Source organism: Tachypleus tridentatus, chromosome 4 (assembly GCF_004210375.1).
Source record: "Tachypleus tridentatus isolate NWPU-2018 chromosome 4, ASM421037v1, whole genome shotgun sequence".
NCBI classification, from domain to species: Eukaryota; Metazoa; Arthropoda; class Merostomata; order Xiphosura; family Limulidae; genus Tachypleus; species Tachypleus tridentatus.
In genome coordinates, this window is record NC_134828.1 from 61,735,826 (window position 1) to 61,753,621 (window position 17,796).

At 33.3% G+C, this 17,796-nt stretch overlaps 1 protein-coding gene across 11 annotated transcripts in view; it reads left to right on the forward strand.

The window, feature by feature from the left end:
• The window catches only part of LOC143249250 (high affinity cAMP-specific and IBMX-insensitive 3',5'-cyclic phosphodiesterase 8A-like), a 135,713-nt gene that overhangs the window by 106,213 nt on the left and 11,704 nt on the right, over window positions 1-17,796 (forward strand). For all 11 annotated transcript variants that reach the window (XM_076498765.1, XM_076498768.1, XM_076498767.1 and 8 more), the window contains 5 exons: window positions 1,860-1,927; window positions 3,130-3,312; window positions 8,741-8,792; window positions 10,370-10,508; window positions 14,142-14,337. In XM_076498765.1, the coding sequence (XP_076354880.1) occupies window positions 1,860-1,927; window positions 3,130-3,312; window positions 8,741-8,792; window positions 10,370-10,508; window positions 14,142-14,337 (638 nt within the window). The remainder of the gene's footprint in view (window positions 1-1,859; window positions 1,928-3,129; window positions 3,313-8,740; window positions 8,793-10,369; window positions 10,509-14,141; window positions 14,338-17,796) is intronic.

Below are 17,796 nucleotides of genomic sequence, written 5' to 3' on the forward strand. Positions count from 1 at the left end.
GGAAGCACTGATAAAAAAAAACGTTATTATTAAGTATGATTTTAATCTCGTTTAACGTAGAACATATGGCACCATTTCAGAATGTTATGTGATTCTTACAACATTTTTTTACTCACCTATTACATTAAATATACAAGAAGAAATACCCGCTCTTTGGGCAGGAATAACTTTTAGTTCCTGTGGTCTTTTCTGGAAATATCCCACAACAATGTTCTCATAATTAATATTCAATATTGTTTAACATTCATGAGAAAAAGGATTTTATTGAAATTTTAAGTTTGAAAATAAACTATCATTACAGCATGGCATCATACAGTAGATTCTATTGAAATATTTCTTTGTATATGCAGTTATGAAAGAAAGTGCTTTGATTTTCTGTTGCAATAGTCATGAGATTTTTCACTGAAGAAAAACAAATCACTTTCTTAAGTTTGGCTTTTTATTGGTTTATATTTGGAACTTACTCCTGTTTGTAATTTTTATCGGTTAAATCTGAAACATATCGTTTTCATGGAAATTTCAACTGTTCAATTACAAAAATACCTTCTTGTTCTACACGTATACATTCCACGATTTATTATAATAATATATATATATGTGTGTGTGTTGTATCTAAGGCCAAACAGGGTACGCAACAAATATTTTTCACCTCCATAAAGACATGGAGTGAAGAAGGCCTTTGGAATTAATGGATCTACAGTAAATATGTGATTATCTAACGGCAAGACCATGTCTTGTTATGGTCAAATAAACCTGAAGTGATTCAAAATGGTTTTCTATAACAAAGTGATTGGCTCATGAAATAAGTTACCTTCAGCACTGTATAGGAATTTATGAAAGAAGTCGATAATTTCCTTAAAAACAAAAGTGGGATTTTATTTTTTCTCTAGGGTAAGTGTGCAAGAACTGCCTTGAAAGACCAAATGGTTTCTTGTTGTTGTTGTTCGATTTTGAGGAAATTATTATCAATAAAAAGTGATATTTTGTTTCTTTTTTAATTTCGTGCAAACCTACACGAGAGCTGTCTGCTCTAGTCGTCCCTGATTCAACAGCGTAAGACTAGAGAAAAGACAGCTAATCATTACCACTCACCGCCAACTCTTGGACTGCTCTTTTACCAACGAGTAGTGAAATTGATCGTAATATTATAACGCCCCACGGCTGAAAGGGAGAGCGTGTTTGGTGCGATGGGGATTCGAACCCGCGACCGTCGAATTACGAGTCGAACGCCTTAACCCACCTTGCCAGACCGGGCCTAAGAAGTGATAGCAAGATATCAGCAGTAAATGTCACAAGTCCGTATTCCCTTCATTAATGAATTACTCTTTAAAGACTAAGTTGTTTATGATTTTTTTACTCCTTGTGTATGTCTTTTTTTTTCGTATCAATTTATTTGCTTCTGTTCTATAAAAAATATGACTTACCGTCACATTATACACCCCTCACAGCTGAAATGACGAGCTTGTTTGGTGTGACGGGAATTCGAACCCGCGACACCATATAACGATTCGAGTGCCTTAACCACCTGGCCATGCCCGCCCTCTTCCCTAAGAATTCAATAAATAAATGAACACGTATAATTTATGAAATCTTAAAATTCTTAAATAGCTCAATACATTTAGAAATTTCAATATATTTGAATATTTCAGATAATTCTTGCATCTAGTGTTTTATTACGTGAAACATATTGTCGTGTAGTAAATTAATCATAACAAAATATTTTAAAACCATTATTAAGACATAAAGAGAAGCTACATTAATTATCTCTACTGTGATGTTGGCCTTTTTTATCCAAATTTTATATCACATAAAAGCATTCACAGTGTGGTTTATATTTTGAATGGTAATTTTTTCTAAAGCTGGTATGAACAGAAGACAATCCCTTGCGAGACTACACACAATGACGATTGAAGCGCCAATTACAAAGGTGAGTAATAACAGTACTATGATACATTAGTTAAATTACAATGGTGGACTAACAAGTAATGTAGCTCATTTAAAAATTACAAAAGTGATGATAAAAATATTGTCATATATTGAATAGATTGCAAAGGGGGGATAATTATCAACTAATGTTATGTATTTGTTTCAGAACAGGAAAAGTGGATGATAAAAATATTGCCACGTGTTAGTTAACTGGATTACGAGAGTGGTTATCAAGTAATATTAGATACTTGTTTTAAAATTACAAAGATGGATAATAATATTATGATAACATTTCAAATTAAATGCGGCGTAACTAAATAACAGAATGTTGAAAGATATTATAATTTAAATTACATAGATGAGTAATAAAATGATTAACGATGCCCTAATATTTGTCTACAGCTGTAAAAAAAAAATTCAAGTTCATTACGTTGGAAGATTTACCATGAATATTTTCTTTAATTAACTTATAAACTATTCATAATATATGTTTTTTTTATTCTGACATTCAGTTATATTGGATCATAAATGGGTCGTAACTACTAGAGTTTGCAACGCGTGCATATGAGTCTTCAAAAGGAATTTTTACGTTCTTTCTGAGCATTTCATCATGTTTGTTGTATGCTTTACTTTTTCAGATCAATTGTTGTAGAACAAATATTTTAAATATTTTTCTTGGAAAAACTGAACCACTTTTTATCACTATTATGTAGTTCTTTATTGCATCTAAGAAATTTCGAACGTTACAATTCTCGAGAAAGCTTTAAAAGATTAGAAACGTTTTCATAATAATACACACTAAAATCACAAGTCCCTAGAGATTTTTAATGATACGTAAAAGTCGAGAGACAAAAATTCTATCCTAGTTGGCCTTTTACCTTTGCATCTAGACCTTCAAGGTCCGTTGTTGAGTGCAGATGTCTGTCGATCAGCTGAAGTAAGCCATGTATCAGTAAGCTACAAAAAAAAAAAAAGATTCATTTCTTTTCTAAAATGTATGGAGTATATCTAACGAGAAAGGTTACGGCCAAAATATTACTTATTGACAGTTAATTCTAATTCTTTTTTTAAATCAACCCCACCTATGTAAGTACAATAAGTTGATTTGTAATGTCACTGAGTCAGGAAATTGGTGCTTCTTTGACTGCAATATATCATAATATACAGCCTTTTATTTCATTTTTTCTTTACAATTTACTGAAGGTCATCAATATGCTATTAGCAACGCAAGAGAACAGCCCCAACTTTGTGGCTAAAGACATAGATAAAATTTTGGAAATACTGAGAACCAGCGATCTCTACTCTCCGCAGTTACTAGGGTTCAACCAACATCGGCGACCGACAGACGACAAGTTGACGTCAGATTTAATCAGCAGTCTCGTCATGGTATTTTCAGATTTACTTTACACATATACACACATTGAAGTTCATTTCTAATCGTGCAATTGCATTATTTGTTTTATTTATTAGAAGTACAGGTCGATTATAAACATAGCAATGACCACTTGACTTTTAAAACTGTAAACCTTGTAGTATGTTTTAAGAATTTTCTTAGCTTTCGCAATCGACTGAAATATTATTTATTTTTATCGCTTTCGTGACACTATGATATGGGCAGCCGGCCCGGAACAAACACAGCCAATAAAACATCTTACGGAATTGCTACATTACTACCGTGGCAGACAATAAATATGTTTAGATAACTGTACAAAAGGACAACTGAAAAGTTATTAGGTATTATTGCGTTTAATGTGGTGAAAATAATGCAATAAAAACCATATACTATTTATAAACGCTAAGTGTCACTTTTATAAAATATTATTGTTTAACATAAAATATTTTAGTGAAATGAAAAATTCAATTTTTAGTCAATTTGACGTAAGACACTTTAGTGCAATAACAAAGGAAAAACACAATGTGTGTAATACTAATAAAATATTTTAATTCACTAACTTTGAGTGTTGCCACACAAATTCTACGAGGCAAATAAATGCTATATTAAATAGCATTAATAATTTAAACTAAATTTACTGCGCTAAACTGTTGTGTTGAGTACATACTACAAGGCTCGTTACTGAGGTACTTTCCTCGTTTCTGAGACAGAGGTTTCGTAACTGTTGAGTTGTAATATGTTAAAAATTTAGTTACTAATGAACATAAGGGATCTATTAACGTATTTTTTCCCACAAAGAAGCCCCGCTTAACCTGTATCATTTCTTTTCACTTTAATTCACAATCGACAACGAGCTGCCCCCCACGGAGACTGCTATGGTAAGTCACATGGATCTGTGTGCATGATAAACAATATGTGGATGTCAGTGTTGTACTTGAAAAGAATGGATGGAATTTCTTCTAGAAATATATGATTTGCAAGTAAAAACTATAATCTAACTGATACTAAACTGTAAGCTATCATTATTCACTACAACACATGTAAAGAAATAACCCCATCGCAGAATCCCCAAATATTTTATACTAACAAGAAATGAAGCAGCTGTCTTGATATTTGTCCCTCTGAGAAGGTATACATAACACTGCAAAAATTACCTATGAATTTTATTCCGTGGGTGTTATTTGTGCAGTAATAATATTGTAATTAAAATATGTGCACGTTGGGCATTGCTGGCGTTTTCTCCTATCTAATGCTTCATTATTATAGCAAGGTGATTACTTACAGTTTGTTATTAAGGTACAAGTTTGTTTACATATATATATATATAATTTAAGGTAAAAGAAACCAGCAAATGTGAATGAATGCCAATAAGCATGAAAATATCTTAACTGATGCATATGTTGTTAATCAGATATACAGAACAGCCAATATTAGGAACAAGCAGCAAATCTCATACTATGACATAGTAAAACCCGGTTTTCTTTTAATTTGACCTAATCTGCTGAGTACATGCTAGAAATAGAGAAAATATTAATAAGTAACTTTGCTCGTTTAGTTTCCAGTTTTTGCACACTTAACAAGCACCGTTAAAATCTCGTACTCCATTATCGGTGATATTAAACACCTGAGCTAATAAAGTCTGAAAGCTTTTCTTACATCTAAGAAACGTTACAACACACCACAAGACTTTTCACACTTTCTGTAATCAGTCCATTACTACAATGTGTGTATCAAAAGTGTGTAAAAATAACTGATCGAGAGTACAGTTCACTGGCAAAGTATCATGAAGAACCTCGGCTGGCAGCTGTGATTTTATACATGTATATTTGTAGGCAGTGCGAAAAATAAACACAGTGGTGTTAAACACCAAAGCAAGCGAAGCATAAGCTTCATTGTCACACGAAATGCGATGAAACGTAGCGTAGCCTCAAATGTCTCTTATACGTATTCTTGTTTTTAATTTTTATTAGAAAATACGTATTTTGTACTTGAGGTATGAAAAAGTAACTTTTACATTGAGTTCTTCAAAACTTAAATCTCCAAAGTTGATACAACGTGAAAAATATCTTTACATAGAAACAGTAAGAAAGTAGGATGTGAAGTAATTATTTAAAAAAAAACACAGACGTACAAAACTAAAACTTTATTTTATCACAGGTTACAGTTTTTACAGTCATTTGTGAATCCACGTGTATGACAGCATGTTTAAATGTCTGTTTAATCGATACATGGTCATAATGGCGATTTTCACACAGGCGTTCATAATTTTGACTGATAGATCAGAGGAAAGGCAACAAGCCAAAAACGCCCTCCGCTAATCTTTGGGCTACTCTTGTCAGAACAAACAGTAACATTTGCAGGTAACTATACTATAATGATACTGGAAAATACGTTTTATTGCGCAATGTGCAACTCTCAACTTCGCGAAATTTTTATCCTATGTACATGTATATTTCCAACAGATGCCATGATTTCCCCCTTTTAACCTCCGTTACTCGTCACGGAGAACATTACATTTCTTCATTCTCAGGGTGCATATATGACATCATGAATACGTCACACGCGGATCTAATGTACTAACGCCATCTGTACAAATATAATAGTACTGTCTGTTGTATGTCCTTATAAATATTTCGTAGGATATGGATGTAGCTTCATCAAAATATGTATGGAATTCATTAGGTCCACTGGGAAATACACACAGGGTTTTAATTTTCCATTTTGCGGTTTTAATTAGTGTTTTTGGTACCACTACTTCGCTCCTGTTGATGGATCAACCAACTTTGGTATGATGGTTTATTGGGTCCATGAGGAGATACATACAAATTTACGTTTTAAATTTTGTGTTTTGCTGTTTTTATGGGTGTTTTGTTTTTTAAGTTATATATAAAAGAAAAAACTTCCCATACCCTAAGATAACCTTTCATTAATCATAAATTTACATAACTTTCGTCCGGGGTACGGTTACCCCAGGTAGTTATTATAACTCACGCGTGGCCCTAGTGTGCGGGGTGCATTTTAGGTAAGTGAAGAGTGAACCCAAAATCCTCTGATCCACAGTTTGACACCAATTAATAGATCGCTCATGATTCTAAGTTTAAGTTCATGTTTGTAACGTGTACTGTAAACCAGTGTTTCAATTTATGGTTGTTGCTTTTTTTTAAATTCAAATCGAGCTATTAACAATTCGTGCCCAATCATATAGAACTCGTTGTTTCTATTTATAAGCAGATAAATGCGAATTTGTTTCATTTTCAAGTAAAAACTGTAAAATGCAATAGATGTGAAAACTGTTCCACAAACCTTACAATGTTTGAAGTGGGCATTTCTGTGAAGTAGTTTCTGTTTTTGGTTTATTGGTCTTTTTGTCACATGTTTTGAAAATACTAAGGTTTTGTTTATTTCAATTAGCAATAATATAAGTTGTAAACTGGGTTGTAGATTGTTATGCTAAATTTGATATGTGTATAAAATATTTATATTTTTTTAATAAATACGTTTTCTGTTAATGTTGGCAAATAATCTGATAGTAGCGAACTGTTAGCGTTGCACTGAATACGTTTGTAGAATGAACAACAGCCGATTCAAAGTACAGGGTGATTCTTGGCCCAGCATGGCAAGATGGTTGAGGCGTTCAACTTGTAATATGAGGGTCGCGGGTTCGAATCCCGGTCACAGCAAACATGCTCGTCCTTTTAGCCACGGGTACGTTATATTGTGGCAGTCAATCCCGCTATTTGTTGGTAAAAGAGTATTTCAAGAGTTGGCGGTGGGCGATGATGACTAGCTGCCTTCCCTCTAGTCCCTACACTGCTAAATTAGGGACAACTACAGCAAATAGTCCTCGTGTAGCTTTGCGCGAAATACAAAATAAGCCAAATGTTCCTCAAGTGTAAATAATGTCAAAATCATAAACGTTTGTTTATTATTGAAAATTTACAATTCGGCTATAAATTACGTCTAAATTAACTTATGCTATGAAATTGAAAGTTTTATCAAACTTAATTTGAGACTTCAAATATTTTTCCCTAAACTGCAGTATCCATTAATATTCATATCACTATAACTACTGTAAAAATATTGTAAGAGTATTTCCAACTCTCGTTCGTGATGTAGGAGCCTAACCTACTCTTCTGTACACTATTTCCATTTTACATATTCTCTGATATAGAAGCTTCAACTATTTCTCTATACCTGTATTTTCCATGTTAAATATTCTCTGATATAGGAGCTTGATTATTTTTCTATAATTCTATACTGTGTGTTATCTGTTATTGGAGCTTGTTTGGTTGGTTTTTTTAGAACAAAGCTACATTTAGTTATCTGCTGTGTCATTCACGAGAAATTGAACCACAGATTTTAGCGTTGTAAGTTCCTAAACTTACCGCCATCCTACTGAGTGATTATAGGAGCTCAATTTATTTCTCTATACCCATAATTTTATGTTATATGTTCTCTAATATATTAGCCGGAACTACTTCTTTATACTCATAATTCCATCTTACGTACTTTCTGACAGATGTTTGAACCAATTCGTTATACCTTCATTTCCATGCTATATATTATCTGGTGAAGATTGATGAACTGAGTATTCATACTGTTATATCCGTGTTACATATTTTTGATACACAAACTCTTAATAGTTCTCTATTCCCGTCTTGCCATATTATATTGTTATTTTCTTTAAATAGAAAATTAAAATAATTATTACAGTTTTTATGGCTCTGTTACGCATCAGCAGTCTATATTCCAGTTTCTTTATTAATTATGCCATGATGAAATTTGATGAAGGTTTTCAGACTTTACTACAGCTCTTATAATATAACAATGTGGAGAACCTCATGTACCATTATGCTCGTGTAAATTATTTTTAACACATCTGATACAGCCTCTCCAAAACGGTTTTAATGCCCTACTATTCTGATATAGGAAACTGAAATAGCTCGCACACTTATAGATATTTGACTTCTGGCATGATGTACTTCGCCTTCCGCGAATACCACGAAGTCCATTGGATGTTAATAAATCAAGCTGTAAATTATACAAGGTCATTTCTTCCAATCTATGATTAAATGAAGCTTCCTAAAACCGTCGTTTCAAATACCGACTTCACTTACCTCGGGACGCCATAATCAAGAAGCTGGCGATAACTATGTTCAGAGCAATGACTAACAACCCAATACGTTGAGGGTCTCACGTTCACTCTGTTCTTGTTTTCTTGGGATAAGATATTAGTAGAGCTCTCCATGTAGTCCTTTTAAGAAAGAGAAAAATTGTTTTCTACGTATTCATCTCACTGGAGAATACTTAAATAAAATAAACAATAAAAATGTTATTGTTTGCTGCATGTATTCTATATTGTTGAAAACGAATTCTATCATTTGTGTTTTAATGCAAATTTTTTGCTTTCGGTTCTAACAGCAAGGTCAAAAATCAGGGCAGCGAAGATTTTCTCATGACATCAACCAGAAAGGTATTTCATGCTATAAACCTATATTGTCCAACATTTAAAGTGGTACTTATTTATTTCAAAGATTAAACCAAGATATAGATTTTATCACCAAACACAAAATGTTATATAATAAACAGGATGAATATATTCTAAATAGCTGTAAAAATCTTGAATTTTTTAAAAGTTATTTTCGTGAATTCGGTTCGCAATTTTGTGTTCGCCACTACAGAAAATTTTAATATTTTTTCTTTGATTTGCCAACACCAAGGTTTACTAGCTCAAAACTGGACTAACCTACTGACGTATGATAAATGTGCGTAAATGGTATGCTTCGCGGTTTTATTCTTTTGAAAAAATCACAGCATTTATGATGAGAAATATATATTATTTCATGTGCTTACAATATTTTGTATGTATTGTTTTTCAAAACAATTTACTCAAGGAATCCCTATTTGAGAAATATATACTTAAGATGTGAAAGTGACAAGTTGTTACCTTTTTTTAAAACAAAAAACAATCTAAATAATAAGTTGGGTTTATATTTTAATGAGGTCTAGAAACAATCTGTAGTTTTCAAAATAATTTAAAGTTTTAATTACAGGAGATATGGGCTTAGTGAATCACAAAAGCTATTTGGTTGAATAATATAATTGAAACTACAGAATGTTTAACAACTGTTCCGTTACTTTTGATCATATACCAGAACACTTTTCCTAAATGTTTAAAGTAAGAAAGCTTATTTTAATCACAAGTATATGTTACTTCATATAACTAAACACATATCATACTGTCACAAGACACCAAACAATTCTTTACTTGTTTTCTCACATAAATTTTACGGTTATTTATGTGATTTTTATGTTTAACATTACTCAAGGCTCTTCATTAGAACTTTATAATGGGTATCATTTTATATAACCTATCTAACCTGCCATATAGCATGTACTACATTTTTGTGCCATAGTAATAAGCAAACTGTACCTTAGATGAAAGCAAATTAGTAATTGGAAAACAAAAAGGAAACACTAATAGATTCAGTATAAATTAGTGAAAACATTATTTTACTCTTATGTTGGCACTAAATATCACTGTCCTTCCCGTATCTCACCGATAACCTTGTACGATTATAATTCTAAAAATTCAGGGCTTGATTCCTGCAATGGAAAAATAACTGATAGTTCATTGTGCACTTTTATGTTTGAAAACAAAATATACAATATACATCTGTATTATTCAATGATATCATCTTCACGCATTGTAATCATAGGTTTTTAAATTATATAACAAGATAGCTTATGTGTATACCATGATAGCTTAGGTATATAATTTTGTAACTATACAAGAAGGCACATTAGGTTAATCCTAACGCTAATATCATTATATAGACTTAAAAATACAATTTAATAATATTTTATCGATGGGTTGAATATGAGTATATAAAATCAAAACTATGGAAAGCAAAGCAAATCAGTTTACTTTATCTTCCTCACAACCATGACCTAGGCCACAATAATATTTCAGTAATGAGAAATTTTTATTATAGAATCGTACATAACAATTGCTTCTTTAATTTTGTATTCTTCATTCCTGTTATACAGTATCCAGAAGCTCCATTGTGTCTTCTCTTGCATCCATACCAAGTTTAGACTCAGCTCCCAAAGCAATCGTAAGTTGTTTGGAAAAAAGCATGGAGTGGAGTTTCGATATATTGGAGCTAGAGAGAATAAGTGAAAAAAGGTAGACAGTTAACCTGCAAGCACTAAGTATATCTTTGTTTTTGTTTTGTGTATTTGTTATGTTTCTCCCATTCTATATCAATAAGTCTAAGAAAAGGCATTATGAAAAGAACTATATTTGCATTCATGAACACCATTTGGAAAGTCAGTGAAATCAGGCCTTTGTATTGTCTTGTTTTTAAATGGTCAAAATGTAAAAATCATTTATTATTTCGGGAGCATTTGCTCTTATAATTTCTTAAATTATTTAACAATCATTCAAGTAGCGCGAACTGTATATTACAAAACTGAGGACAAAAACAAAGATAATTGTACGTTTCGCAAATACATCATTTATTAACAATGGTTGGTTTCGTCAGTAACAGTATCATCAGGCCAAACCATTGTCGTTTACGAATGTTTTGAAACAACTGTTTTTGTTTTTCCTTCATTCTATAATTATGAAGTTTCACCAAGTATAAATGGTTTAAAGTATCAATTATATATGCGTGTGTGTGTGTTATTCCAAAAATAAATTACTTTAGGCACATGGGGGTTATTACCCCTCACTGCCCTACATAAATGGAGGATCCTATGTGTTTACTGGATTAGGAAACTTTCTGTATGAAAGTTTCAGTTAACATTTCTAGCATTTTAGTTAGTTGTTTGTAGTACATGCGAGGAATTAACCGATAATAAAAGAAAATTATTATTTATAGGCTAATCATATAAGATTTCCACCAATAAAGATTTTGTGGATGTGAACATTCTCACTTCTCAACATAACTCTCGTTAAGAACGATGAATTGTCATTATTCCTTGTGCTTTACCATACTAACTCATACAATACAGGGGAGCTATTACAAATCACATTGTTTGTAGTTAACTTTAAACTTCTCGGGTGCCTGCAAGTGATGAATATCAAATTGTGTTAGCATAAGACTGTATATGGAGAAGGATGATCCATCCAAGTACACAATGAGCATTAAGGAATGTGTAACTTCCAGTGTCATTTCGTAGTTATCATGTGATATCGCTAGTAACAGATGCATATTTATCTGATCAGATTATCATTCGTCAGTCATAATTAACTTATTACCAGTATTTCGGAAAGAAAAAAAAACTGTATTTGTGGGCGTTCCTTTTGCAAATACAAAGAATATCTTCAGAAACGTGTAGGCATATAAAACACGATGAAGGGTTGCCTTAGACAAAGCCCCAGAATGATGTTTCGGTCACCTTATTGTGCTTTCTATATTTTGAAGGACAGAGGTTTTTATCCAAAGCCATCCTATTGGCTTACTGTTAAGCCTGAAGACTCAAAACGCAATATACCGAGCTTCTATACCCCTGGTGGACACAGCGTAGATAGCCAATTGTGTAGATTTGCGCTCAACAACAAACAAACAAACTCTTATCCAAAAAGCCCTCTAGTGGCACAGCGACATGTCTGCGGACTCGCACTGTTAGAAACAGGGTTTCAAAACCCGTGATGAGCAGAAAACTTACAATCCAATTGTGTAGCTTTGTGCTTAATTCAAAACAAATAAACAGACTTATCCAAAAGAGGGGAAAAAAGGTTCATATAGCTGTATAAAGGGATAAAATGCCACCAGGTATTATTACACTACACAGTGAAACAAGTACTAATCAAGAGTCTAAAGACTAAAAATAGGTGGTCCAGAAAAACCATCGGGTCGAAAAGAAAACACCTGAAAAACATAATAAAAAGTTGACAAGATATTTCCTTAAAAAAAACACTTGCTATATGGAACCCTAGTCATATATTCGAGATTCAATCAGAAATGTATCATTTATACCAAACTACACATCCAACGTAAGTTATAAAATAATGAGGCCAAGTGTGTTAAGGCGTTCGACTCGTAACCCGAGGGTCGCGGGTTCGAATCTTGGTCGCACCAAATATGCTCGCCCTTTCAGCCGTGGGGGCGTTATAATGTGATGGTTAATCCCACTATTCGTTGGTAAAAGAGTAGCCCAAGAGTTGGCGGTGAGTGGTGATGACTATCTGCCTTCCCTCTAGTCTTACACTGCTAAATTAGGGACGGCTAGCACAGATAGCCCTCGAGTAGCTTTGCGTGAAATTCAAACTAAAATAATGAAAAATAAATAAAGTTAATGATAAAAAAATATATGAAAAGCTACTTTAACTCTGTATGGTCCCCCGCTAGTACAACGGTATGTCTCCGGATTTACAAGTCTAAAATCAGCGGTTCGATTCCCCTCGGCGGGGACAGATAGCCCGATGTGGCTTTGTTATAAGAAAACAAACACACATTAACTCCATGTATTTTCTTAACTAAAATACACAAATAACGGAATTAAAGCATATCAGCTATTGGATTGTATGGAAATATTTGCATCTGATGTCAAGTTTATTATCAAAGATAAAACTATATCATGAGCAGCCAATGAAAAACGCCATGATACCCTGAATAAGTAAGCTAAGTTTTGATGACTGCTCATTTGGAACCAATTAACTCAGCAGTAGTGAAACAGTTACAAGTCCTAGATAAGGATAAACATTGTAGTGTAATATATTTGAGGAAGCACTAATTCTCATACTGAATAACTAAACCTTAAAAGAATCCACAGACTAGTAACATCACCTACAAGACTCTGAGAAATATATCTTTAATTACATTGTTGGTATCAGAAATACATCTAATTACACCTGAGAATTACTTATTTTCAACCACGTTCGTCCCTCTATTCCAAACCATCTTTATCTTCACCAGTAATCCTTTCATTTCAAAAAATCAATCAGTCTCAAACCATCCTCGACTTCTTTGCCCTTTTTTCTTATTTACAATTGGAAGTCAACTTAATTGGAATCAATCACCGTCAATAAACAAACAATTCGCCGCGAGTACATATCACTTGTAGTTGTAACGTGACTTATATGCATATACAAAATAACTTTACCATAACGTACTCAACGCTGCAGTGCATATAAAATCGAGAAGGAATAATTAATTTTGGTCTTAACTGATAACGAATACACTGGAAAGAAAGTAAGAATTTTTGCCATTCTTCATGTAGAAGCTAAATATACAAAAAGAACCAGTACTGTAATTCATTATCTTGTTCTAAACATGGGTTTAGAATTCTACATTTTAAACAAAAAAGTAGTTATATTTGCCACAGCATAATGGCTCACAGAATGTCTCTGAGTTGTTTCTTTCAAACACAAACTTTTGGTTTATTAGTTTTGTCATCTTTGACCGATTTGTGGTCTAATCACAGTTTTGGACTCAGGAGGTCAAAACCTTTCGATTTACGTATTTGAACATGAACATACCCAAGGACTCACCGATCAATTTACTATAATCCTTTCAAAAAATAATTTCAGTTTGTGGGTTAGCTGATACAGATCCTGATAAGTAATAAAATCAAATCGGGTTTACGTGCGCCCCATGTTTGGTGTTGCTGGTGCACAAAAGTATAGCTAATAAAAGGGAGAAGGAATCTTATTCATTAATTTACTCCAATCCTACCTAAAAGAATGTCAAGTACCATGGCTATTGAGAATTCCCTCTTGTTTTATACATAAACATACCTTTTTTTACGAATTGTTTATTTTACGAAGGTCAAAATTGTTCTTTCAATTTTTATATTTACGCTAATTTTTCAGGGCACTTACGTGGCTGGGAATGACTGTCTTCTCTTCTTTTAATGCCTGCTCTGTTCTTAGCTGTGACGAAAAAACGTTAAGAAGCTGGTTAAGCCTAATAGAAGCCAATTACTGTAACAATCCTTACCATAACTCCACACATGCGGCGGATGTCATGCAAGCAACTGCTTTATTTCTACAGAAACCAAGACTTAAGGTGAATCGTATGTAGATGTTACAAACTCCTTTTAAGGATTTTTAGTAATGTGTATTTTGTTGTTGTTGTTTTTAAAAATGTGCATTTACAAGGATGTTTTAGCAGATAATTTCGTTTCTGCACATTTGTTTTTATTCTAAAATGTTTTAATTTCACCAATGCTAGAAGGCCATTTGTACCAGATACTTCCCAAAGTGTCGTTGATAATAGTAACTCTGATGCGTTTATATTTACTGAGATTGTGTTTAGTTCTATCTACACATACCTTATTATCTACTGAATCATTGTTGCCAGACAGAACTAGAAATTACATGTCTTGTATGACCTAATTTCCTGTATAAACTACAAACTAACTAAATTAAAATATTTCTTTATGTAATATTTATTTACCTGTTGTTGTTATTTTTACACTTCTTCCTCTTGTAAAAAGTAGTACAATATCTACATATAATATACAACACTGCTGTTTCTAGTGCTTTTATATGTACTTGTATCATATAGATATTGGTGATTTTTCTCTTGTTTTATATAACTGTTTAAGGTTTGTATTTTACGTTAATAGACACTAAAAATAAACTGTTTTTTTATAAACTCGTAGCATTGTTCAACTCTATGCTAATGCGGAGTCACATAGTACAGAATGTCTATAAATTATTGAAATTACCTTATTAATTGATTGAAATGAGAACTAGGTAAAATAATAAATTGCGATTTGTGGCACAAAGGAAGCTGAAGTCGAAGGTTTATTCATTGCCAGTGACTCAGTACACCTCAACATAGGCACCGTTCGTTTATTGACGGATGTTCAGGCGATAATAGATTTCAGTAAATACACCTCAGTTTGTTCTTTTTGAGTTTCGTCAAAGCTATTCAAGAACTATGTGCACTAATCATCTCTAATTTAGAAGTGACAGACACCCTCATCATTAAATTTTGGGCTATTCTTTACTACTTAAATGTGGAGTTAACCATCACATTGTAACGTCCCTGCAAATGAATAAGGGGGCATACTCTTTATTGGAACTTGATTCCGCAACTCGCAGATCGCGAGTCAAGCGCCCTAACCACCAGGTCATTCCAAATCGATAGACGTTGCAGCATCTCCGCCGCACGTTGCGATATATAATTCGTTCATTTACAGGCAAAATCCTTCATATACCTCTGTCTAAACTAGTAGGGGGAAAATTGGATATTTCTCTCTCATCTGCCGAGAAAACGCAACTAATTATCTACTGTGGCTCTTATTCCACTCAATTATGGAAATGGTTCAATAATTTCGGGACATCCAAGTAGTCAATAGAAAACAAGTAGGACACCTTAACAGCCGCTTGGCCCAGCATGGCCAGGTGGATTAAGGCGTGCGACTCGTAATCCGAGGGGCGCGGGTTCGCATCCCTATTGCGCTAAACATGCTCGCCCTTTTAGCCGTGGGGGCGTCATAATGTGACGGCCTTCCCTCTAGTCTTACACTGCTAAATTAGGGACGGCTAGCACAGATAGCCCTCGAGTAGCTTTGCGTGAAATTCAAACTAAACAAACAAACAAACAACAGCCGCGGCACTTGAAATTATTTTTGGCAGTATTAAAGTAAATGGATTTATAAGACCACTTTCTGCCGTTTTATTAGCTATATTTTTATGCGCCAGCAACACAAAGCGTGGGGGCACTTATATCCGATTCAGTTTTCTTACTCATCAAGATCTCTACTAGCCTACCCTCAAACATAAATTATTTTAGGCAGGATTAGAGTAAATTAAAATATAAAACCTCGGACCGATCAAATACAACAATCTAAAGGGTTTGACAGTCTGAGTCTAAAACTGTAATTAGATCTCAAATCGATCAAGGGTTCACGGAACGTTGAGCTAAAAGTTTGCATTTGAACTAAAAACTAAAATAAAATCTCAAAGCCGTTCCATGTGCCACTGAGCTGCGGCTTAAAATATGAATCATGGCTTTATTCAAATATATTTCCATTATATGCCAAATTAACATGGTAGCAGGTAACAAACATTAAACAAATAATTCCCAGATTCAAAAGTACCCAAAATAATTTGTGTAATTAGATTCATTATTCATTTATTTATTTTGAATCTTAGCCAAGTAGCAACTAGTTGGACAACACAGCTTTAACCAATACTGTAAAATAAAAAAGTAAAACAAATTTACTGTAATTTCTTCCGATCACAATTAACTTTTTGTTAGACTTACGAAAAAAACAAAATTTAAAAAAAAATATTTCACCTTCAATTCATTTGATTCTACCCCTTGATGGCTCAGCGGTATGTCAGTAGGCTTATAATACTAAAAATCAGGTTTCAATGCCCTAGGTTGTCAGAGCACAGAGAGCCAGTTGTGTATCTTTGTACTTTACAACAAACAACAAATCACGTGATGCTTTCTTTAAATTAACTTAGAACACCTGTTTTCTTCTTGCAGAGACTCTTATTGGCGGCCTGGCATGACCAGGTGGATAAGGTACTCAACTCGTAATCTGAAGGTCGTGGGTTCCAATCCCCGTCACATCAAACGTGCTTGCCCTTTCAGCCGTTATAATGTAACGGTCAATCCCACTATTCGTTGGTAAAAGAGTAGCCCAAGAGTTGGCGGTGAGTGGTGATGACTAGGTACCTTTGCGCGAAATTCAAAACACACCAAACCCTTGGTGGCACAGGGATATGTTTGCAGATTTATAATGCTAGAAACAGGGTTTCGATACCAGTGGTAAGCAGTGCAATAATAGCCCATCGTTAGCTTTGTGCTTAATAACAAAACAACAACTTGAAGATGCTTCCAGTTAAATTATGGAGCAGATAAAATAAAAACATTAAACCAAAAATAATCAGCTTGCTCATTTACAACCTTTCAAAATTTTATTTACACGTCTACTATATTTTGTTCTTCATTTTTGAACCATTTCTCAGATTGAAGCCAAATATAGATGAAATTTGAACGTAAATGAAAATACCTGACGATACATTTAACAATGTGTGTTTAGCAAAAGTATGTTTCTGTGAAAAGTATGGATTAGAACACTTAATATATATATATATATATATATATATTATATTTTACTTTCACTCTGTTACCTTAGTATATGAATCTAAGACTAACCAATATCTCCTAAGCTGGCCGAAACTCGTGAAATATTATTTGGTTTACGACCGAAAATATCAATAACAGTAAGGCTAATCAACTGGTAAACAATACATCATAATCTTTATGAGTAAGAATGTAAGAAAATTATATTCAATTAACTGTATTAGATTTATTATTAGTTTTGATCTACATAGATATAGCTTGGCTTAATCGGTTGTTGACATGCTTTTCCTGATGTATGTAACTTTAACACCGTGTTATATTCGACCACGTGTCATACTCATTGGGTATAGTAATATAACATCTCGTATTATAGACAGTACATGGCAGTAAAAAACGTTATTTTATTTTATTTTATTC